The 23,917-nt window shown below is 49.8% G+C and overlaps 1 protein-coding gene across 1 annotated transcript in view; it reads left to right on the forward strand.

The window, feature by feature from the left end:
• The first annotated feature begins 6,870 nt into the window (after positions 1-6,870).
• SCHIP1 (schwannomin interacting protein 1) overlaps positions 6,871-23,917 on the forward strand; it is a 58,814-nt gene continuing 41,767 nt past the window's right edge. Inside the window, exon 1 of the mRNA XM_056358737.1 lies at positions 6,871-6,982. Coding sequence (XP_056214712.1) covers positions 6,977-6,982 — 6 coding nt within the window. The 5' untranslated portion in view covers positions 6,871-6,976. The remainder of the gene's footprint in view (positions 6,983-23,917) is intronic.

Genomic DNA, 23,917 nt, shown 5'->3' on the forward strand with positions numbered 1-23,917 from the left:
GTCGGCTCCTGAGAACACCTCTCGACGGACGGGAGCCGGGTGCTAGCTCCTGCCCAGCAGGTCTTTGGCTGGAAACACGCTGCTGCTCTCCCTTCTCATTCCTTCTGCTGGTGCCTGCCTGCAGGCTGCACAGCACGAGGGAGGGGCTTCTCTGGGGATGCTTCGGTTTGTCACAGTCCTTGTTGCCACTGAATTTCCCGGGAGTGAGAGCTGCTCCCACCCAGAATTGCAGGAACAGGCTAGCTAGACCTGGACAGCCCCGAGCGCATCGCAGCTGTGTCTGGTACCCGTTTGCAGAACCTCATCTTAAAACTGCAAGCCTGTCTGCAGCCCTAAAGCTACCCATGCCTCTTTGAATTCAGCGGGTTTTCTTTTAGATCAGGCCTGTTAAGTAAATGTCTCTTTCAAATATGCATCAAGGAAATAAACAAAGCCCCACTATAGTGGCATATTTAAAAGGCTGCCGTGCTAAAAACAACATGCTACTGCCAGCCACAGTCACCCAGAAATAAATGGAAGCATATAAACAGAGCTTGCAATAAATGTTAATGCATTTTAATCTGCTCTACTACCTACCTGCCAATTAATTTTCACAATACACTTGTAATAATGAAATAAAACATGGCTTTAAAAGTATACAGCAGAGTTAACGCTTGAATGTCTGACAGATGGAAATGTGGGAAGAACCTGCCCCTCACCACTGACCTGGGAAAGATTTAACAGTGTTGAGCTTCTGGCTGCGTAAGGAGGCAGCTGTGCTGAACTACGCATTCCGAGCAAATGATATATTTTTAATTACAAAATTGTTATTACTGGATTCTAAAAACCTAAAATGCATGAAAAAAATCTGCCAACTTTGAAAACTCTGGGGAGCTACATAATGACTGGTGCTAATTATATAGTTACAACACGAGCTGAGCAAGCAGACTGAGAAGGCAAAATTTTAAGTAAATAAAAATGACAGTGGGATTTAATTAAAACAGAAGGAACTGCGTGAAACCTGTGAACTTTATGTAGCTGCTTGTTCTTGCCAATACCACGTGTGACAGAGAGAGGCTGGGAAGGCAGCAATAGCAAGAGATGAGGTTTTGTCTGTCTTCTGTTCCCCCGTTCCCTTAAACATGAGCAGCAAAGGCTGGGAAGCACGTTCAGGCGGCGCTTGGTGTGCAGAACAGCAGGGTCTGCTCTGCCTTACGCACCCTGGGGAGGCTGGGCTTGGGGCGGCTGCCGGTGGGAGCCCTGGAGCAGGTGCTGCTGGTACCCAGGTCCTCAGCAGTGGGATGGGAGCAGATGCTGCTGCTGGAGATGCGGTGGCTTCAACCACCCATCTTTAACTTGGTTGCACTGTGGGAAGGGGAAAGCAGCCAGTGCCCTCTCATTTGGGTAGGGATGACAGTGATTCAAATGGTTTCTAACAAAAATAACAGCTTATTTCTGGGTGACTATTTAATTCTCTAACAGAAGGTTTCTGTAGCTCTGGGGATAACGTGTGAAATGCCCCTGGGGTAAATACAGTCCCAACTATTGTTACCCCTTGAGCTGTGCTGCCTTTCCCCTGCAGCTCAGGGGATGCCACGTGTACTGGTCCCCACAGCAAAGGAGCCCAGACCACAGGTGCCCCTTGCAGCCCTCCCCTTGGCTCAGCAGTTTTAAACGTGACTTGATGAAATATGTATGCAGATTATTTCAGGGCGAGTCCTCCAAGCTATTAGTTTTTGCCAGGTTGACTTAGCACAGCCCTTTGATTAAAGACAACTGAAATACAGTGCGGGTTTCCTTCAGTGATCATCCCCTGAACGATGGCATGGGATTTGGGTTTCTGTTGCCAGAGATGCCTGTGCTCATGTGGTGGCAGATGTGGGTGTACGCGGTCCTGGATCCACGGTGCCCGGTCCTGGTGATGGCTCACAGTCCACGCCTTTCTGCTGCCTCCTGCCATCCTTTTTTCCCTGCTTCTGCAGGTGGATGGCACGGGAGACTGGCCCTGTGGAGCAGATGGTCTGTGCGTGGCTCTGTATCCTTCAAGCTAACCTCAGGAAGCCCATGTCCTCTTTGGTGAACAGCAACAAGCAGAGAGATGGCGAGAGGCAGTGACCACCCAAATGGCACGCTGCAGAGATGAGTAGCTTCTTGCAGAGGCCAGGCCAAATGTATTGTCCAGGTGTCTTCTAGATGACAGCCAGACCTTTTTTTTTTCCTGCCTTTCTCTGAAGCCTTGGTGATGGGTGAGAGTGAGGACTGTAACCTCAGTTTCTGGGACCACAGGGTGAGGGATGATGGGGAAGTTTTGGGTTGTGTTTGAGCTGGCGTGAAGGAGGGAGGCAAAGAACTGCCACCTGGGGCCTGAGGAGGAGTATTTCCTGGGTGAGGGCGAGGGCAGCAGCAGGGAGAGGGGACTGGGGAGGGCTGAAGCAGCACCTCCCTGTGTGCGGGGCACAGCATCCCAGCATCTAACCCACCCTGCCAGCTTTAACGCAGGAGCCTAGGGGTGAGAAGATTGCATTAGCGCTGCAGAAGAGAACATATGCTATCCCACATTGGCCTCTAGCTCTCTGAAGAGATTCCCACCTCTCCCATGCCCCTCTACTTCCCCAGCCCCAGGCACCTGCTGATGCTCAGGCAAAGGATGCTGTTGGCTCCTCCCCAATGCATCTTCCCGAGCTGCAGCTCTCCCAGCCCTAAACTACTTCCCCGCCTGAACATTTTGCTGATGGGGAATTGTGTTGGTACAGCACTGCCTCGCTCCCAGCAAGCGGCATCAGCCACAAATGCAGCACTTCCCAGCCAGGCGTAATCAAGGCATTCACAGCCTTTCTTTGGGTTACTTTTATCTTCCACTATTCCAAATTTTGCGCAGGCCCCTTGTTACCCTGGTGGTTAATAGCAGCTTCAAATGCAAATCCAACAACACAAGGGTGGTGAAATTGTGGTACACAAAGGAGCCGAGCTCCTGCGCCTGCCTTCAGTGCCTCGTCCCATGGCTGCAGAGGCAGGAGCAGCCCCAGCAAAGCACGAGCACAGCCCTGCAGCTGCCAGCAAAAGGGGGGCGTAGGGAGTCTCTCCGTGGGGGAGCTGCATTTCAGGGATGCACTGAAGCCAAAACTCAGGCTTTCTTGCTTTGTTAGAAGTTTACCTGTTTTTTTAATTTTTGGGGGGAGGGTAGTTATTGCCCAAAATAGCCTTTGTAATTGAGGCGCTTGTGAGCACAGCAGCATTTGGATTTGCAGGATCTACTATATGGAGCCCAGCAAATATGGGAGCTTCCCTGGCACCCAAGGGGGAAACAAGGGGCCCAGGGGCTTCACACTGCTGAATCCACATGATTATTGCTTGATTATTTTTTTTTAATCCATTACCTTGAGTATCTCCTTAGTCCCCAATCTCCAGAACATCATCCCAACACCCAGCTGCTCTGTACCACAGCACCGCACAGCTGCCGCTGCTCTGCAGTGTGCCATGCTCCCCAACCATACTCGATAGCTTCTTCAGGACTCAGGCTATGAAAATAATCTGTGGCCTCCCGCAAGGCAGTGGTATGTTATTTGCGTGATGAGATTAGCTCAGGAGCCTGCAGCATCCCAGAGGAGGTGGATGTGGTATTGCGGACCCAACAAGGAGTGCTGCACCCAGCACCAGGCTGGGAGGGGTGCTGGGTGCTCATCCTTTCTGATGGAGGTCACGCAACCCCGTGGGGGAAGCGTACCAGATCTGGGCTGGACTTCTGTACAGCTTCTTCTCCAGCTATGGCTTTCCTGCCTGCAGCCCCCGCCCAGCCCGGCACTCCCTCCTTGCTTTAGGCACTGCGATGCGCTTGCAGGCAGCGTAGGCTTTGTGGTCTGTGCCGGCAGCAAGGGAGGCAATGTGTTTGCAGCAGCTTCAGAGCAATTATCTGGGGAAACGTGAGCATTTGCTGTGATGTATTCAAAGTCTGGGCTTGGGAAAAAGATATCAGCACCAGCATCAAGAAAAACTTAGCTGCAGAGTTTCCATTGTTTGTGGTCCACACTTTTAAGTAATTAGAAGAAATCTATTATAGAAAATCCTAATCCTACATTGGAAAAGGGGTGATTAAGAGACCCAAAGGATCGTTACCATTGGGGCTGGCCATGCCCATTGCCCCGGGCGGCCATGGCATGGGGCAGCCCCAGCAGCTCTGCACCTCGGCAGCAGGCATGGAGCCTCCACTTCGTACCCTGATCCCTCCTCTCCCCGCCGCCGAGGCAGCTGCCAGCCCAGGGAAGGACCTTGCTACTACTTTACCTGTAGGCCACTGTAATTTCCTGGGAGTATTCAGTACAAGGTGCTAACTGCATGCTAGAAAATACCGAGATATGTAATATCTTAGTGGATCCAGTGCCAGAGAGAGAGAAATGAGCCAGCACAACTACCACCGAATTTAGATGGAGGGTTCAAGTTTAAAACTCTTTAGAAGGGGGAACAAGCTTTGCAGTTTGCATGTGCCTAACGCTTGAAGCTCTTTGTCATTTCTACCTCGAGCCCAAATACAGTAGGTTATGCACCATAATGGTTTGTATTTTATAGTATCTTTTGTTTTGAATGTATAGGACATTATGGACAGTTCATTAATTACCGCTCACAGCGCCAAGCGAGTCAGGGACAAAACTGTCCTGCCTAAAGGGATGGAAGATCCGAAGCAAGAAAAACAAATTTTTATGAGCACACGTGAGCAGAAAAAAGACAGGGTCCTCCTCCCCACATCCCACCTTTAATCACCTTCAGTAAAATTAGGATGCAACTCCCAGCCATGCTGGTTAGAAGTTACCTCTCGGTTCACAATCAGTGATTTCAAAAATCCCACTAACTCTGAGAAATAGTTTCCCAGAGTTTTTGATCCCAGAGCTATCCGCTGCTTGAGCCAAGGACAGCCCACCCCAAAGTGCAGCTTCACACTCTCAGCTGTAGTATCAGTCAGGGTAAATATTTACAATATTCACTTCTTTGCAGAAAAAAACCCCATGATAATTTAGTTGTTGGGAAATGTGCAGTAATTTGCCATATAATTATGGGTTGGAGCAGGCAGCCAACACTTGCATAGCTTAAGTGAAATGTGAAATGCTGGTATTGGCACGGTGACGAGCAGTCCCGGCTCGAGGTCAGGCATGGTGCCGCAGGGAGGACGGGCACTCGCCCGGCCCAGGCCACCCACCTCGCTCCCCCCAGGCCGCTGCCTCTGGCTGCACAAACTCAGCTGTTGGTGGATTATTAGCTAGAAGATCAGACGTGGTTGCAATAAATTGGGAGTGTAGAAAAGCTCCACAAACCCATCTGTGGAGCAGGAGCCTGCAAGTGTGCATGTGTCCATCTGTCCTGGGCACCGCGATGATGAATAGTTCAGGATCCCACCGTATTCCTGTTATTAAACCAGGTTTGATTCCTATGTAAAATGCATAAACAAGGATATTCCGTTGAAATTGGTGGGTTATATTTCTATTAACCCCTAAGAGTGGGTTATATGTTCCTATTTCAGCTAGATAGGAGCTGCAGCAGTCCATGCATCTCACGCTGAGGGTGGCTGGGGCTGGGGCAGCAGCTGGGTGCCCTTCACCCTTCTTCTTCCATGTACACAGCCCAGCCTTAGCAATAACCCCACATCAAGTACAGAAAATAATTTAAGGGATAATGAAAGCAATGAGTTCAGGCTGCAATTTTATTGGCAGGAGTCCCCCGCTGCTGAAATGTCATTTCACTCTTCAGATAACGGGACAGAAATTTCAGCTCTTCCAGCCCTGAGTCGAGCAGCGGGAGCTGAGAGAAGCATTAGCCTCCTGGCGACGGGCTAATTGCTCCATCCGACTTTCTATTAATAAGTGTTGTCCGTGGGAGAGAGTGGACCTGAAAGGAGCAGGGGGCTCAGCTGCTGCGGCGAAGCTTCAGGCATCCAGGGTCCCAGCTGGGCCCCATGCAGGAGGGGTGAGGATCCTCCGGGCAGTTTAATTCATTTCCAGGCTCCAGGTCACGTCTGGGATTGCCTCAAACCGTATCACCGGGCAAAGCTTCAGGGACGGGTCCTGGTGCAAGCCAGAGCGATGCACCTGCCCGGCAGCACCGTGGGGAGCAGAGCCTGGCCCGGCCACCGTCATCAAGAATGCCATAATTTGCCATCAGCTTTAATTAAAAAGAGAACGAGCTCTTTTATGGAGTTCACAGCACGGTTACCTTCCTCGGGTTTTTTTCTTATGATGCTGGAAACCTACCCTGCCTTCCATCACCAGACAGGCTTGCAAGCTGGGAAATGCTGCCAAAAGCGTGAGCTCCAAACATGGCTTGCACTGCTTTAGCTAGAACCAGCCGGTGCTGTCCCTGTTCCCAGAGCTGTTCAAGTGGCATTTCCCACCAGGAAGGGCGTGCATTAGGATGGAGACATATTTTTGTTTAGTAAATCAGATGAATGCTAATTAATATAGCCACAACGGTGTTACTTTGAAAGCGGCAAGTCATATAGGAGGAAAGATAGAAGTCCAAAAGGATAAAAAGTCATGACATATTAATGATTGAAAATGTATGCTGGAGCTGGCAGAACAGAAAGTATTATGAATAATTCAAATGAGACAGGATTTCCCTTGCAAGGTCGAGGCATGTGAAAGGGAAGGCTTTTGGAAAGAGCAGCATTATATTCTCCTGGCGTTGCGGAGAGATCTCCATCCATCCAGAGGGTTAAGACAAGTTCAAGCATCTTCTAGTTGTTCGGAGAGGAGATTATATTGGAAACGATTGGCACCACGGCTCTTTTGGCGGGACATGACAGCTGCTGGGAAGAGTTAAGCCGGAATCTTTGATGCCAAGTGAATTAAAAGTCTATTTTTCAACTCAGCTGACAAGTCCCGGAGGAATGGCCACCGGCAGGCAGGGGAAGGAGGGAACGGAGCTGTAGGCAGCCGGTGCAGGGTTCTGCCTGGCCCAACAAGTGCCTGGGATCTCTCGCAAAATGGCTTGAAAGAGGAGCCCGGCGCAGAAGATGAATGTGAGTACACTGCAAATTGGATGCTTTGGGGCTATGCTCTGCCTTCAGGCTGGCTGGTCTCTGGGGTTTTTAGCCACCTCCCTAGAAACACAGTTCAGGAGACAGATCCTTCAAATAAAGCCCGATCTGAATGCCCAAAAGCGCGACTGCCCGCCTGATTGCCACCTTACAGGCAGTGTTGCAAACTGTAATGCAGTAGGAAAACCTGAGCCTTTTTGGTACAACGCGGGTAGAAGTGGGGAAAAAAAAATCCTGTACCTTGTCCGAAGGAGCTCGGACACAGCAGAATTCCTATAGGCACTGGGGAAAAAGCTAAAGGATAGTAAAGAACTTGTGTTTCTGATTTCAGAGCTCCAGCTCTGCCTGAGCCCACCTCTTGCTGCTTTTCAGCAGCTTGCACAGACAACAGGGGAGATGCAGCAAAATGTATTAGCCTAGTGCTCTGCATAATCAAGTGTATTGCACCTTCCAGTCTGCCGTTCAGCAGCCTGAAATGTTCGTGGGTGCATCTTATATTAATCTGCAGTAGCAACAGCTACAACGGCAAATCTACTGGATCCTTGAGAGAGATTCTAATTAATCCTAAATTAATATTTTTAATCTTAATTTGATTTATTTGATGAATTTTGCATGGACTGCTTTTTTCTTGAGGAGTATATCAAGGGCAGTTGAAAGGTTTCTTGGTGTGACCTTAAGCTAGCTTTTGTGTCTGGAAATTTTAAAGGAAATTATTCCAGCACCATTTTTAAGGTGTGGGTGTAAGTGAGGTGCTGCAAGTATCTAACTGCCTCACAGGAGCCTTTTGGGACTTGGATATCTCATTGCAGCACATTCTGCTCGGGACAGGCGAAGATCTACCTGCGATCCCCAAGCGCGAGAGGCTGCAGATGTTATATTTGGTGTTTGGCTGGGATTGTGACTCAGCATCTTGAAACAAGCTGCCTCCCCGGGGGGGCTGTGCAGTGAGGGGCCGGAGGCAGGTGGGAGCCCACGGTCGGGTCCGTGGGGCGCTCTGGGGGCTGGTGGGGTGTGCAGCCCCAGCTCCGGGGGTCCCTCCCTTGTCTTTTGCAGCAGGCTCTGGCTCCAGATGCTGCTCTGCACCAGGGGAACCCCTGTTTCCCCACAGCAGGAGGGAAGGGGCCGTTCAGTGCAGATACAATGGCGACAGGGTGGCAGCAGAGAAACCACCTGGGGATGGGCAGAGCAACAAGCTGTGCCCAGGAGAGGGGGTGTCCAGCCCAGGCTGGGGGGTGCTGGGCAGGCAGCCCCCCACCTGCTCTGCTTTGAGTCCCTTTGTTTTGACAAGGTGTGTATTTGGCTCCGTTCAGCAGGGTATCAATGCTCAGGGCTCTTAAAAATGAGTAAATTGGGTCTTTAGTGTCTCAGAGGGGCTTCAGAGCAGCTGAGGTCCCATGGGAAAACCCAGTGTACAGGTGCTGCTGGCCACTCTGCCGTGAGCCATAGGAGTGATATTTAATTTGTTTTAATGACTCGGACAAGACATGTTCACATAACCATGCTCTCAGTAGCAGCTGGACCATTCTGAGTGAAATTCATTGATCGGAAAATGTGGCTCCAATCTCACTCATGGCAAAAATGATTTTGCCTGTGCTGCGCACCGCTGGCTTCTCCAGCCAGGGAAATCCAGTGGCAGCCCCTGGCATGGCCAGCCCTCCATGACCAGGAAAATTAGAATAACTTTTACAGGGAGGGGAGGAAACAGCCCTGTGAGACTGAGCCCTGGCAGAACTGTACATGGAGGAGAAGCCACGCCAGAGGAGAAGTGATGCTGTACATGGAGGAGAAGCCATGCCAGAGGAGAAGTGCTGCTGTACATGATGCTGTACTTGCCTACTGCCTGGAAAAATCATGTGTACCCTCAGGGAGCAGCCTGCACATCACTCCTCTCCATGTGTGATCCCTGGAAAGCTACATGCACACAACCTGCAGAAACATGGGAGCTCCCGGGCTGTATTTCAGCAAAAACCTGAGGGGTGAAGGCTGCAAAACTGAGCTCTGGTCCTGAGTCTCTGCAAACCTGCTGTGTAGTCTGGGGAAATGGCATTTCTCAGGCTCCTGACAGCATGACTTGTCCCTGCTCCTGCTTTGTCCCCAGTTCCTCTGTGCTCTTACCCCTGGAACAGACAATCCTCAAGCATTTTCTAGAGCAGGTGAGCTGCAGAAAGGGACAGCTGTTGCTCCCCAGTAATGGTTAGCGTCCCTCGGAAATGGGCTGGAGATGCCCCGGGGCAGAACAGCAGTGCCACTGTCTGGGGTATCATGCCTAGGGTGGAGAGGGAGAAGATGTGATGCTCCCTCTGCCCAAGCCGAGAGACAGCCCTGAGGGAGCTGTGGGAGGAGGTGGGCAATGCTCCTCCATCTGCCCCAGCCCCACACACCAGGTCTGTCCGGAGTTGTTAATGACAGCAAAAAGGCAAAGGAGCCGGCTGGGAAAGTCATTCCTAATTGGATCTGTAGGCAGCTATCACTGTCCGCCTCTGCCTCTGACCTCCTTAAACAGGATCCCGAGGAGCACTGAGCACACAACCACACTAATAAGCTTATAATCTTGAAAAGGGAAGAGCCGGTGCGGTGTGCTGTCTGTCGGTCCTGCCTCAGCCTTGAAGGTGTTTTTCCTCCCAACCCCGCAAGAATTATTTTAATTCTTTCTAAACCCCAGCATCCAAGAGCTGCGCACTTATTAATTCCCATTCAATTAATAGCTCCTCTAATCTCATTCTGAGGCTAATCTCTTTCCAATTGTGTTGCAACATAAGAATTACACGCTTTTTGTTCCGACGAATGTGATAAGGGGAGGAAGCTGCCTGCATGAGGAGCTGCAGGCAGACCTGCCTGGGCACACGTGCCTGCCCACACTCCTGCCTTGTCCAGTTTTTCCCACAGAGCCTCCAGGCACAGGAAATATGGGAAAAGCAGCTTCTGGAAAGAAGTGCTTTCTTCAGCCATCCTTGTAAGGCATCCATGTCTTCAGAGCTGGGTAGCCTGAGCAATCCTTTTCACTGCAGCAAACCCTGGGCTGTCAGAATTGCACCTTCTTGGGTGCCAGCAATATTCCTGTTTCCCTCCGCCCAAAGAGTTACAAAAAAACCAAAGCAGAATTGGGGAATATCTCCTTCTGCAGTATGTAACAATCTTGAGCAATTTTAAAAGCATTTGGGACAAAGCAGATTATTTTTAAGCATCGTGTCCCTTTAGAGCCACACACAATTTTATCTGGCAGTCCTGTGGAAAAGCGCTGGTTTGTGCCTGCTGAAGCAATTCTCTATTTAATGTAGCCAGCCTCTTTTATCTTAACCACGTTCTCATTACTTATGGGGTTTCACTGTTAAATGGAAAAGCTATCAAGTGTGCTAAAACATAGGAGTTATTCAAGAAGCAGCAAGACAGGAGTGCCGAGGTGCAGGGCAGGGTAGGACCAGCTGGGTGGCAGCCAGGGTGGGTGCAATGGGTCCCTCTCCCCGGCTGGGCTGGGGGGAGGCAGCAGGGGATGCTGCAGCGGCAGTCCCGTCTTGTCTTGTACGTTTGGCAGGGGGTGGTTCTTCTTGCATTTTCCCAGAGGAAAATCTTTGAAAAATACCAAATTCTGTGTTTCAAACAAGACTTTCCTTTGAGGGCCATGCAACTTTGACACTCCAGAAATTGCATTCACACAAACCAAGGTACTCCGCATCCCTCTGTTTGAAAGAATCAGGTGTAGATTAAGTGTTGGCTTGGAAAAGTGGCAAGGGTTAGCTTCCCACTTAAAAATCATGTTGATGTAGAAGCAATACTTGAGCTGTATTTTGTGGAGGGTTTGACACTTATAGATGGGAAAGGGGTTCGGTTTGGGGGGCAAAGTGAAAGCTCAGCTCCAATCACACCACCAGCTCTCAGAGAAGACACCTTGGGGCCATTTCCAGACCTGCCGCCTCCAGGGAAAAGCAGCTTTGGGCTTTCAGGAGCATGTCCCAAGCCCTGGTTTTACGGGGGTGTCTGTGGTGAGCCCCAGCACAAGCAGAGGCACTGGGGACTGGTCCTCACCACACTGGGGTGGCCGTTGGGGTCTGTCCTCCATCACAAGGATAGTGCTGATTCAGTGCTGCTTTCAAGGCATTAATTTTTTTTTTTTTCCCTGTGAGTTATTTTAGGACATCTCCTTTCTCCCAGCCCAAGCAGCCATGCACTAAGCAAGCTCAATCCTCCCTCACGTAATTAATAACAAAACCTCCAGCAAGGCTTAGCCACTGGTGTTAATTGGAGCGCAGCACGGGTGATGGCAGCCGGCGCCAGCCCCGCTAAGAGGATTATTCACTTTCTGTTTCACCGACTTCCAGTTCCAGTGGGAAAACTGGCAGCATGAGGCCACTGCCGAAGCCCGGGCTGCAGTATGAGCCTTGGGGACCTAAACATCCACAGCAGTGATGTGCTATGCTGCCCTACCATGTATATAGTCTGGGGCGGTCCTGGGAGTTAACTTTAGGTTTTTTCTTCTCTACCTTAGCTCTACTACCCGGCTTTCTTGCAGAGAAATGCAAATGTTGGTCCCACACTTTCTTGCAGCACAGTCAGAAATACCCAGCCCGCCCACTTTGCAGCTTAGGAATAGCTGAAGATGGAGTTGCTGCCTTGTGAGGGTCCTGTGAAATAAACAGATAAAGCTCACACGAGCTAGATTAAACCTACCACTTCAGAACTCCTGCGCTCAGTATGGTCATTATTAAGGCATTTAAACAGATTCAGTTGGTTTGTTCAAGATATTATCCTGGAATGACCGTAGGGAACTGAATCTGCTGTCGGGGAGCCAGCCTCTCAGATGCAGCGTAACCCTGATGCCAATTGCTGAGCCAAAATAGCAGCACCTCGAGCTCAGTTTTCTGTCTACATCTTGAAGCCTTGCTGGGAACAGGACTAGGGGGAGATGCCTTCAGCAATAACATCTCTCTCCATCACACTGAGTGATTTTCTTCTTTGCTGCATCACAGGGCTCAGGTCGGGGAATACGGAGAGCTTGTCAGTGATAATCCTCTTTGTGGCTGCAGGCAGGAGACCTCTTGCCCCACGGACTCAGATGAAGTTAAAGGACTATATCGCCTGTCACCATACCTTATGCGAAAGGCAGCATGCTGTTGAGTTTACATAGCACATGTTGGCCGAGGCAGTGTCCCTGGCACATCTTGCAGCCTCCAGCTCCCTGTCCCCAGGACTGGAGAGGATCTGCTTTCCCATCCCAGCACGGGGAAGCTCGGAGCTCAGGCTAATGGCCCACACCCTGCCAAAGCTGTAGTCTAAAGACCTGGAAATTACCCCTGTGCACCAATAATCCAGCCTTTTAATACGTACCATGTTGTTCCCTCTGTGATAGCATAGATCGGTCTTGTTCTGTGCTGCTGCGTCTGCCAGGGTATCGCTGGTGAATAAGCAGCCAGGAGCTGGCAATGACATTGCTTTGTGCCTGAAGCTTTGCCTAAGTGGGTTACAGCCTGCGACTAGCGATACCTCTGTTTAAACAGCGCACATATCAGAAATAGATCTTTTCTCTAGAGTAATAGGTCGTGGCAATTTGCTTTCTATTTTTTGCTGTCCTACCCTGGCATTTGTGCGCCAAGTTTGGCAGCATCCCTCTGACCTGCTGCTCGATAGCGGGAGCTTCCAGAAACAGAGCTTTTCGATTTTTGATTTTTTCATTGGGGATGGAGGGTGTGAGAGGGGGAAATGCATGTTTCTCTGTCCCTGCAAATGGTGGGGTCCTTCTGCCATGGAAAGGGCTTTGGCCTGATGCCACAGGCAAAGGGAGAGGTTGGGAAGATGCCGCACCCAGGCAGGGCAGCAGAGCCACGGATGCCTGGGACCCTCCAGAGTGCCCCAGCCTTCAGCTCCACCTGCGAGAACTTACGGTTCCCTAACCTTATTTAAATGCACTTTGACAAGGGTTTCTGCACCCGTTCTCTGCGATGGAAAATGGCTTTATGGGACCAGTGGGAGCGGGGACTGTTGGTACCCTTGTCCTTTCCGCTGTCACCAGTGCCAGTGACTTCCCTGCGTGCTTTCCTGCGCCCCTTAGCTGCCTGTAGGCAATGCTTTCACCCTGCAAAATTGTGATGGTTTGTTTCAGTTGTTAAATTCAGCCTCAAAGACATCCCTCATTTCACCTGGCTTTTACCTGAGCACCCACCCAGTGAGCCCTTGGCAGGGATGGAGCTGCCTTCCCTCCCACCAGACACCAGTAAAGGGGATTATCCCTGAGCCTTCCCCAGGGCAGGGGACAGGCTCTGGGTCAGCAGGAGCTCCTTAGGCTGGCAAGCACAGGTAGGATCCTGGGAAGGAGCAAAACAAGCCAGGCTCTTGCTTACGAGGGTAAGGTTGCTCACCGTGGCTGTAGGACAAGGCTGTGCCCATTATTTTGTTTACTTGCTTCATCGCTTCAATTTCCAGTGCACAGATATTAAATAAGACTCCTTTGAGGAGAGGAAAATAAATTCTCTTGGAGAATTATGTTCCAGGAGATCCTATAGAGAAAACAATAAATTCATCAGATACATTTTGTAAAAACAATTAAAAATAATTTAACTTGACACCAGTAGTGTTAAACAAGATTAAGAAAAGCTGAAAACATGGGCTCACAGTTTAATAAGATAATTATATTCAATACCTATCCTTTTCACCTTTTCTGGCTGAGATTGCAGAATATTCCTACTACTACCTGCACCCCATGCATGCTCCCACTTCCATCTTTTCTTAGGGAATAAGGCTCCTGGGGTGAACCCACTGCCCATCTGCACTGGGGATTTGCTGCCAGCCCAGCTGCAGCTGCAGTACGCCAACAGCCATCTCACTGGTCATCCCAGCTCCAGGGAAGCTGTCTGGTTGGCATCACGCAATAAATTATAGATGATATAAATTGAATTGCAGAACAGGAGCTGTGGTTCTTGCAGCAGCTCCTGTCTCTGGCACTGGGTCATGCAGGCACAGCACCCACCCTAGCTTGTTCCTCCATGCTTCCTTGGGTGCTACCTCTGCCCATGGCTCGGGGCTGGGGAGGTGCCATCTCCCTTGGCAGAAACCAATGGCCAGCAGAAGAAAGATCATGAGCTCCACCATGCATGCAGCAAATGTTCGCCTGCTCCCTCGTTGTGATTTTGGGGCTGGAAAAGCCACAAAACGGGGCCGTTTGCCAGAGCAAAGCCCCGCACTCAAAGGCAATCAGCTGAAAAGAGCAGTGAGTGATGGAACCAAGGCAAGACAAAGCACGTACAGTTGCTTTCAGGCTAATATGTAGATTTATGCAGAAAACAAATATAAAGAGCTGCATCTGTTGCAAGCAAAGTATAATTCATCATCAGGCAAGAGGGCTTGTTTCCTCACAGCTACATTTGCTGTAGTTACATATTTTATTTTCCCTGGTTTTGCGTGTCATGTGGGAGGTTTTGGGTTTTTTGAAGTTACCTTTCTTTCTTTGAATACAGATGAGTACCAAAATACTTCCCAGTGCTGGGTGACCAGATTGCTAATGTGGTACATTAGAAATCTATGGCCATCAGCTCTTTGGTATGTTTTGCAAAACCAAGCAGGTAAAAAGCCAGTGATCAGCCTTTGAATGAGTGCAGAGCTGTTAGGTGTGATAACAGATAAGGTTTTCCTGGCCTTTCCATATTTGCAATCTGTTTAGTCTTCTGCAACCCAAGGGATGACGGAGGGAAAGCTTTCAAACTGAAATTTGCCCTCTAACAGGCGGCTGTTAAGCATGCACATATATTTTGGAAAGCAATTCTCCTTTGGTGCTTGAAAGGAATCTGTGACCGTGCAGCTGCAGGTTCTGACACCCTTTGCTGCCTTTTTGGGCTCTGCCATTGTCCCTGCTGCTATGGGGCTGCCCCACGGGCGCAGCATCCCGAGCCAGGTTTTGGGGATAACTGCAGGGAGATGCTTGGGGAGGCTGCTGGCTCTGTCCCAGGCCACAAGAAATGGGTCGGTGGTCTCAGCGATGCCCTTGCGAAGATGAGATGGCTCACTCTGTCATCAGCTGAAGCAGAAAGGGAGAGCAAAGAGGGGAGACACGGACACACACACCCCCAGTGCACACTGCGGGCATCCCACTGACCAGCCCATGCCACCTGGCACCGTGCTGCCTCTAGCAAAATAAATGCTAGGAAAAGCTGTGGAGGAGAAGGCCGTGCAGGGAGTTTGGTCTCATCCCTGAAACTGAGAGGAAAGGGAAAAAAAAGCAAACTCAAAACAGTTCATCCTTAGCCTGTTTATTGAACTGTTATGTTAATATTGCATTGCTGCGAATGGCTGTATTAAGCATATCATAAATCACTAGAGAAAAGCAAAGCAGCGGTATGTACTGCTGTAAACCTGAACTGCATCTAAATGTATATGGGCTCGTAAAGATGCAGAGACAAAGAAATAACAAAAGATAATTGCCCTTGACTGGAAACTGGGAATCAGCAACAGTTGTAGGCTCAAAATTAAATGGTAATTGAGCAGATTGATGGAACCAGATCCCACCCTTTGAAGGGCACCTGCAGCAATATCTCTTTCAGTGGTAATTAACTGCACCTTCCCCTCTCCTGGTGCAGAGGTTCCCTCCATGTCCCCAGCTGTGGCTGCTTTAGGCTGGGTTTATTTATGTGTAGCCTGCATCCGCCCCTGAGCTGAGCTGAGCAGTGAAGGGATGGTAAAACTCCTTGGTATGTATTAGTCTTGGGAAGAAATTGCGTGACTGTGCAAGGACTAGCCTAACTATTTCTCCAAACCATTTTCTGGGACTCTCATTTAATAGGGTTGGGCAAGAAATGATTCACTGTAAGATATTTACAGTCCCAGAAAAAAATTCTCAGCCCTAAATCAGGCAGTGGGCTGGATCATCTGGGGTGCACAAAAAGTTGGGAGAAATTCCTGAATGTTGGTTCTTGCTCTAAACGTGACCAGTCCCAGCTCAGCCAGCTGGGATGAAATCTGCTGCGATACTGACCGAGCGCAGTCCTCCCTGGTTTTGTTAATAATTACTTTCCAGCCCCAGCTGTGATACCCAAAGGCTCCTGAGGCAGATATCGCTCTCCTCATTGAAAATTAATTAAGGGGCTGATTCCATCCCCCTGGTCCCATAGCCCTTGCCCCACACATCTGTGGGGCAGCAGCAGTTCTGCCCAAAGGATCGTGGGCAGGAGGGGTTTCTGTGCAGAAACACTGCATAAACCTTCTCCGCACATGTTAAAATCTGTGAGTTAATGCATTTAGTAACCAACATAAATATTAAGATGCAGCAGCACTGTTGTGGACTCGTGCATTTGAAGTATTTCAGCTATTTCCCTACCCGCATTCCTTACCCACATGCCTGTGAAACCAGTTTATAAAAGGGCATTTTTTTTCCCCTACAGCTTGATGATTGCACCGAATTCCAGAGGCCTTTTGACAGATAAGGAGGATCCCTGTTGACCTTGCTTTTTGTTTACCAGCCCTCCTGTGCCTGCCGGAGGGGAACTGGCACAGGGAAGCAGCCCTGGCAGGCTGGATAACAGAAGGAAAGAGGAATTCCTAACCTCACGAGTGTCAGTCAACCCCAGCCACGTGTCCTTGTTGGAAAAATAGGGGATAGCAGACATAATTCTGGCTTGGCTGAGACGAGGAGGAGAAGGAGGGATGATGATCAGGTTTCTAAGGTACCAAGCACATCTGCATCAACCCGTCTCAGCTTCCCAGTCCCCAAGATGGCACATGCTTCACCCGAGGACAGCGGGACAGTCAGATGCGTCAGATGCGTTGGGTGGTGTCGTGCTGGAGGGGATGGGCATGGCCAGGGCAGGCTGGAGGAGATGGACATCCACACCAGGAGGAGTTGAAGGAGAAGGGATAATCAGAACTCTTCACCTGGAGATAACCATTATCCAAGCAGTCCTTGGGGAATGCTGGCACCGGACTGGTAATAACTTAATTGCAACCCATTTACTCCTTGAAGGGTATTTTTGGTAATTGCCTTTAAATGCACCTTTGTTAAAGCAATGAGGCAGAATTCACTTCCTACTGATTTCAGCATAATTTCAGTTTAAACATATTCAGGTGGTAATCCTCGCCTTGCTGAAGCAGTGATAAACCCTCTGGTGTGTGTATCAGCACATTTCACAGTATTTGGGAATAAAATTAGTTATCCTGGCTGGCGCCGCTTTGGTCTCCTGAATGACAGATCTCAAGAGATTTCATCCCTTTTCTGTTCTACTATACTAAAATGGTCAAGAAATAATTTTAATTTAAGGGGATTTTTTTCCTTCCTTGCTTTCTCCTTCATAATCCACTGAGAAGCAGAAAGGCATGGTGAGTGCTGCTGAAAACGGAGGCGTGCCCTTTCTTCTTCCTTCCCCACCGTTACCTTTTTGAGTATTCCCCAGACGTCAGACTGTGAATTTGTCGTTGAGTTTGGTCAGAGATGCATATAAAAAGAGTTAAATTAGATATGTAAGAGAGGCTGTTTGAAAAGCTCGCCCCTTTTCATCCACTTGGTTCATTCATCCTCCATCCTGCAGCAAATTATTTAGAGGAAAACCAGTTTGGGCAGGACCATCTTCTTTATTCTCCAATTTGTACAAAGGGTGGGAGGCGAGGTGGTCTTCGCAGGTGTGTTAGGACACCAGTAATGGCCATTTGTGCAGCCTTTATACTGTCACAGCAGCATTGGTGTGGCCATCGTAGACAGCGGCAGCCACAGTCCCCGTGCTGCGAGCCCAGTGGGGTGGAGAAGAGCTACGGGGGGTCTGGGGTCCTCTGGGCCTCGGCGAGGGAAGCCCTGGCAGAGGATGAGCCATCCCGGCAGCTTTTCTTGCTGCAAGAATTGAATACCGGTATGGGGAACTGGTGCCTGACAGAGCCAAAAAAGATGAAAACAACCTAAGAGGGCATTAGATCTGAGACACTGCCGTTATCCCTCTCCTCCGCCTCTGTTACCTCCTCTGACAGCAGAGGAGCTTTAATGAGAGCGTAATCACTCAGACTCTTGCTGCCTCGTGTGATTTCCCTCCCCCCTTATCCCCCCTCTAAATTAAGCAAAGGATTAATTTGCTAAATTTAAATAGTTAAACCTGCAAATCCAAACGGCAATGCACAAAAACAATTGCCGCAAAGGTTTTGCTGGCAGCCGCGTACACTGCGCTGTGCCGTGGCCCCCAGCTCCCCCAGGGAGGCTGCAGCTGCCCAGGGAGGGATGGAGCTGGCCAGCCCCCATCTCCATGCCCCACCAGGCTGCCGGTGAGTGCCTCATCCTGTTAGTTTTTAAAGGAAATGGCATTATTTTATGTGTTTTGTGTGTTTCGTTTGTTGCTGGAGTCTCGTTGCAGAGTTGCACAGGGCTGGCTGGGAAACATGGAGCCATGCAGCATCCTTGTGCTTCTAAGTCCCAAAGCCAAACCATCAGGGTTTTCTGGCCTATGATAGGGATAACCCGAGTGTGCAGGGACTGCGGGATGTTATCTGTGATTTTTGGAGGGGAGACACCCTTTGATGTATGAATAAGCATTTAGTAAAATCAGTAAAAAAATGTTTGAAATACGAGTTGCAGTGCCAGTTTATCTCAAATGCGGCGAGTCAGCAGCACACAAGGGCATTTGGTTGCTCGAGGTTTTAAAAGTTTGTGAAGGTGCTGAGGACCACACTGCACAGGGCTGGAGCTGTAGCAGCGGTCTGGATGTGCACCCACTCTTCTGAAATATTTATCCCTCTGAAGGGATCACAGAATTTCTGTTCTGATCTGTAGACTGCTTTCAAGCATTTTCATCACGAGGCTCTTCCCCTGCTACTCTCAAGCCAAAGCAATCTCGTTTTCTTCCTTTTCTGGTTTTATTTACTGGTTGTGGATGTATGCTGCCAGCCCCAGGAGTCACGCAGCACTTAAACAGGGCTCAAATGCTCCCTATAACCAAAGCACTGAGCAAAACCCCATACCAGGCTGCTCCCAGAACAGCAGAAATCCCATGAGGTGGGAAAATCTTACGGGTGAGAACTTGTGGTCAGTAGAATAACAGATAGGGCAGGTAAAAAATAATACAAGGCATTGGTGCCTGGCTGCATGGCTGAGCAAGGGACAGCAGAGGCGCGGGTCCTGCCTGCAGCAGTGAGGACAGCTGATGGAGGGAATAGCACCTCTGCCACGGGTGTATTTATAAATGCATTATAGTCATCACTTCTGTATGAGTGATACATCCCTTTTCCCAGCAGCATTTGAACTTAAATTTGACCTTTTTTCATTCTGCCGCCTACTCTGATGTCTGTGGGAATTATTTTAGAGGCACCAGTCTGCCAAATCGGTTGTATCTGGGACTCTCAGCATCACCTGGGCAAATAGTTAAATAACACCAGCTGCAGCTGAACACAACGAGAGGAATAGTCCAACGTCCCCAAGTCGTGCTTCCATCCTCCTGCAGTTGTCTCTGGCACCTCTGGTAGCTAGTGGTGGGACCTTGGTGCAGCTTGTCCTGTGCTCTGCCATGTGCTGCAAGACATCCATGGGAGGCTGGCAGGGCACGACACGGCATGGCCCATCTCGGGCAGGCAGCAAGCCAGGGCTGTCTTGCACAGGAGTTTGCTAAACCTCTCCAGTAGAGCTCAGAAAGCGTGAGTGGTTCCTCCCAGCACCAACTGGGGGCTAGGCTGGCTGCAGGGGATTAATCAAGCAAAGGGTACTAATAGGAAACAGTGACAGATGTCAAGTGTGTATTGCTCCTATATATAATTTGGCCTTAAAACACAAATTCATGAGTTCCTGTTTGCTTTCGTAATCTTGGAAGGTGTCTGTCACCATGGTATCTGTGTGCTGCAGGCAGGACAGAACAAGGATCCTCTTCACACCAAAAAAAGCAGGGGTTTTTTTCCTTGGAAATGGTGTAATGCCCATCCTGAGCTGTGGGCAGAAAATGGGGGGGTACACGGGCTGGTGCTGCCGAGGGACACCCTGGATGGAGGCAGCTTGCAGGCTCCCTTCCCTCCTCCTCCTCCCTAGACAGTGCCAGCAAGCTGGGCCATGGCCAGCTGGGTACAGCTGTGGTTCCTGGAACAGGGAACATTTACCAGGGCAGATGTTTTAAAGATGCCTGAGAATTAAGGCGGTGGCGTGAATGAAGCCAGGGACCCTTCTGGCTCCTGCAGGCTTAGGAAGAATAAACCACAGCTATTGCACTTGGCTTACGCTTTAAGCAAAAGTTGGCAGATGCATTATTTGTAATGAAAGATTAGAATACCTCCACAGCATGTTCAGCAGCAACAGACCCACAAAATGTGTGGAAGAAAACTTCTATAGGAGAGGAGGAATGGGTAAAAAAAAAAGGTCCTGAATATAAATGGCCAGTTCAGGGACCAAGGAATATATTGGCTCTCTGATTTTTGGGGGCCTATGCTCACTTAGGTGTGTGTTGGGGTCCAACACGGACTCCAGGCAAATGCTGACAGCCTTTCTGCTGCCCGTGGGATGACAAAAACCAGAAATACTTACAGAGTGGTTGTCCTATGAAAAGGAAATGTGCATTGATCTCAGTGCAGTTCTTTTCCTCTTTAGGGGTAGTGGGAAGCATAAATTCTTTGTGTTCAAAGGAAACGATGCTTTCCTGTGCTATCTTGGGGCAGGTGGGTCCGCGACATTTCCCCAGCAAGTCCCTGCCTGCATAATGACAGCAGTCAGCTCTGCGTGGAAGTCAATTAAAGAGAAATCCCCTCAGAAACCCCAGCCAGACTTTTACACACAGTTTCTTTGGACTGGTTCTGAGTCTAACCTCGGGCTCTCAGTAGGCTCCACGTTGCACAAGTATGAGCAGCAAACCCATTCACTATGAGGAACACCATCCAGTTTCAGCTGAAAGTACCCAGAGGCTGCAGCTCTGTCCTTTTCCCTTGAAACACAGCCCAAACTGAACTAGCCCACCTGGAGAGCATCTGGCTGGGGCTGCTCTAGGAGAGGGGAGACTAAATGGACAAGCTGGCAGGAAAGCCAGACTTTCAAAGCTGGGAAAAATCCAAACTTTTTGAAAAGTCACAATCCAAAAGCATTTGGTTAAGAAAATATCAGATCAAATGTCATCATTCGCTACTGACTGTGCTCAAAGCCATCACTAGCTGGCCGCCTTGGGTATCCGAGGACTGACTGATGCCAGGGACTCACCGGTTTTCTGGTGGGGCAGGTGGGCTTTGTGGCCCTCTGCTCCCATCTCACTGCCTGCATCGGGCAGCACGTCCTGTGCGGGGCTGCTTAGGGTTCAGGAGCTCAGGAGGGTGCTGAGCGGTGGGGGAGGTGAGGACCCAGCCAGAGGAGGTGTTCTCATACTTAGGGAGTTGTATGATGTCTGTGAAGGCCAGGAGGAGGAGGCAGCTTCAGGGTGGTTGTGACTTCCCTGCTTGCCTGCCTTCCTTCCCTGACCCAAAAGCTTCTGCAATTTAGCACAAGAGAAAGAGAAAGAACATAAAATGCATTTTAGAATGGGGTTAGTGTAGTGCCGGAATGGTAAAACGAAATAAATCTAATAGCTTATGATAATATGCAAACTGGCTTTTAAAACAGCACTGCATTCATCCCATGAAAGTAATAAGTATCTTATTTTTGATATATTTCTGTTTCAGAATAAACTCAACATGCCTTACTTGTACTAAAACCTTCTTTGCACTGAATAAAATAACTGTAAAGCATGTTCTTTCATCTACAAGGGCTTGTGTTCACACTCTTCACCCTTAAAAATTCAAATGAATTTCAAGTTTTTCATTGCATTGGAGAAGCAACCTATTTGATGTGGGCTTGTAAATGAGATAAATTACATATGTGTTTTGAATAACAATATCTGGTTTCTTCTTGTGAATGGTCGAGTGCAAATATACTCTCCACATATAATTAGAAATGTAGAGGGCTTAGTACAAGATTAAAAATGATCGTATCTGTCTGCTATGAAGAAAAGTAAAAAAAAAAAAAAAAGAGAGAGAGAAACTTAGAAAATCATCAGACACGTGTATTCTTGTTAACCTCATGAGAGAACACCATCGTTTGAAGACAGGGCAGCAGGCAGGCTGTTGCAAGGTCTGGCAGTGTGGAGAAGCAGTGCCGGGGAGGCAACCGAGCCAGCCGCGTTGGCTGAACGGTGCTCACCGTGGCTGGAAAAGCCTTGTTGCACCCAGAACCGGCACGTTTGTAGTGGGAGGTGGCTGCCACCCACAACGTGCCCCTCTGGGCATCACGGGCTGGTGCTGCACTGGGAAATTTGATGTACTACACAGGAGAGGAGCTCTCATCTTCCACAAGATGTTATCAGTGCTCTCCTTGCATCGAAGAAATCTTCCGAATCAATCAGGTTGTCGTGGTGTATCCCCGGCTGGCAACTCGGCCCCGCTCAGCCGCTCGCTCGCTCCCCCGCAGTGGGATGGGGGAGAGAATCGGGAGGGTAACAGTGAGAAAACTGGTGGCTGAGATAAAGGCAGTTCGATAGCTGAAGCAAAGGCCGAGTGCGCAAGCAAAGCAACCCAAGGAATTCTGTCGCCGCTTCCCACGGGTGGGCAGGTCTTTATGTACAGCCCCAGCAGAGCCGGGCTCTGCGTGTAACGGGCGCTGGGAAGGCAAAGGCCATCGCTCCCAGCGTCCCCCCTTCCTCCTTCTCCCCCAGCTGTACGTGCTGAGCGTGACGCCATATGGTCTGGGGTACCCTGGGGTCAGGGGGGTCAGCTGTCCCGGCCGGGTCCCCCCGGCTCCCGGGTCCCCCCAGCTCCCGGTGCCCCCCAGCCCGCTCGCCGTGGGGTGGGGTGAGGAGCAGCAGAGCCCTGGGCTCTGTGTGAGCGCTGCTCAGCAGGGACTGAGCATCCCGGGGTTATCGACGCTGTGCCCGCCACAAACCCCAGACACGGCCAGTGCCGGCCGCCGTGAAGAAAATTAACTGTACCCCAGCCCAAAGCAGCACACAGGCACACCATGAGCTCCTATAAATAAAGCTTTCCACAGCCTGTGACTGCCAGACTGGAGACAATAAGGCAGCTCCTCCGCTTTGCTCAGCAGATATTTGCTTTTTAGGGTGGTGGCGACACTAAAATAGACTCAAATAAAGAATTGCGCCCTGCAAAGTATGTCAAATGCCATCCTCCTCCTAAACTTATAGGTGTGCAACTGGTAAAAACTTTTGCCAATATAATCCTTTTCCAGCATCGAGGCTTAACTCTTTGCTTCCTGTCATTTGTTGGAATTATCTTTAAAACTGCATTTTACACGGTAACTGATTTTGTAAGTCCCAACCACAAGTGCCAGGAGCCTGGGAAGCAAGCAGGGACCGAGCGGGGAGGAGGGATGCAGCCCTGAACATGGATGCTCTTGGTTAACACGAGAGTAACTTGGGATAATCTGTGCTGGTAACCTGGAGAGCACCTGGTAGAGACACTTAACCAGAGAGGTTAATATCACCTTGGCCAAATAAGCTGTACTGCTGTTCACCGTGTGTCATACTCCTGTTTTATCCTTCCAAGCTGTGGATAGGAGCCAGGGTCACTGGCCCCACGCGGCACGCTTAGCTGGACAAAAAGCAGGTGTCTCCATGACACCTAAACCAGTTCAGCCCAAGTCTGCCCCAGCTCCCGGCAGGTTACACAAATCTCCTTTCTGTCTGCGTTGTGCCGTTGCGTTTTTGGTACCCTGCATGGGTTCCTGGGAGTGAAGCCATGGCCCTCCATGGCACTCGGGCACTGCTACCAAAGAGATGGGGGTTAAATAAGACTCGCAGGTCGGCAGCGTAGGCATGGCCTCCAGTGCGGCTCTGCCACTCCTTGGGATGAACAGCTGCGTAGCGAGGAGTTCAAAAGCCACGGGAGTTAACTGGCTGCAGATGTTCCCTCCTTCCTCCCTTTACCCCCTTTGGGTGAAGCGACAAACCAGGCTGGACCACCGGCATGCAGACATGTTATGGAGCAGGAAACCGTAGAGGAGGGGACCCCCAG

Source organism: Falco biarmicus, chromosome 13, assembly GCF_023638135.1.
Source record: "Falco biarmicus isolate bFalBia1 chromosome 13, bFalBia1.pri, whole genome shotgun sequence".
Lineage (NCBI taxonomy): Eukaryota > Metazoa > Chordata > Aves > Falconiformes > Falconidae > Falco > Falco biarmicus.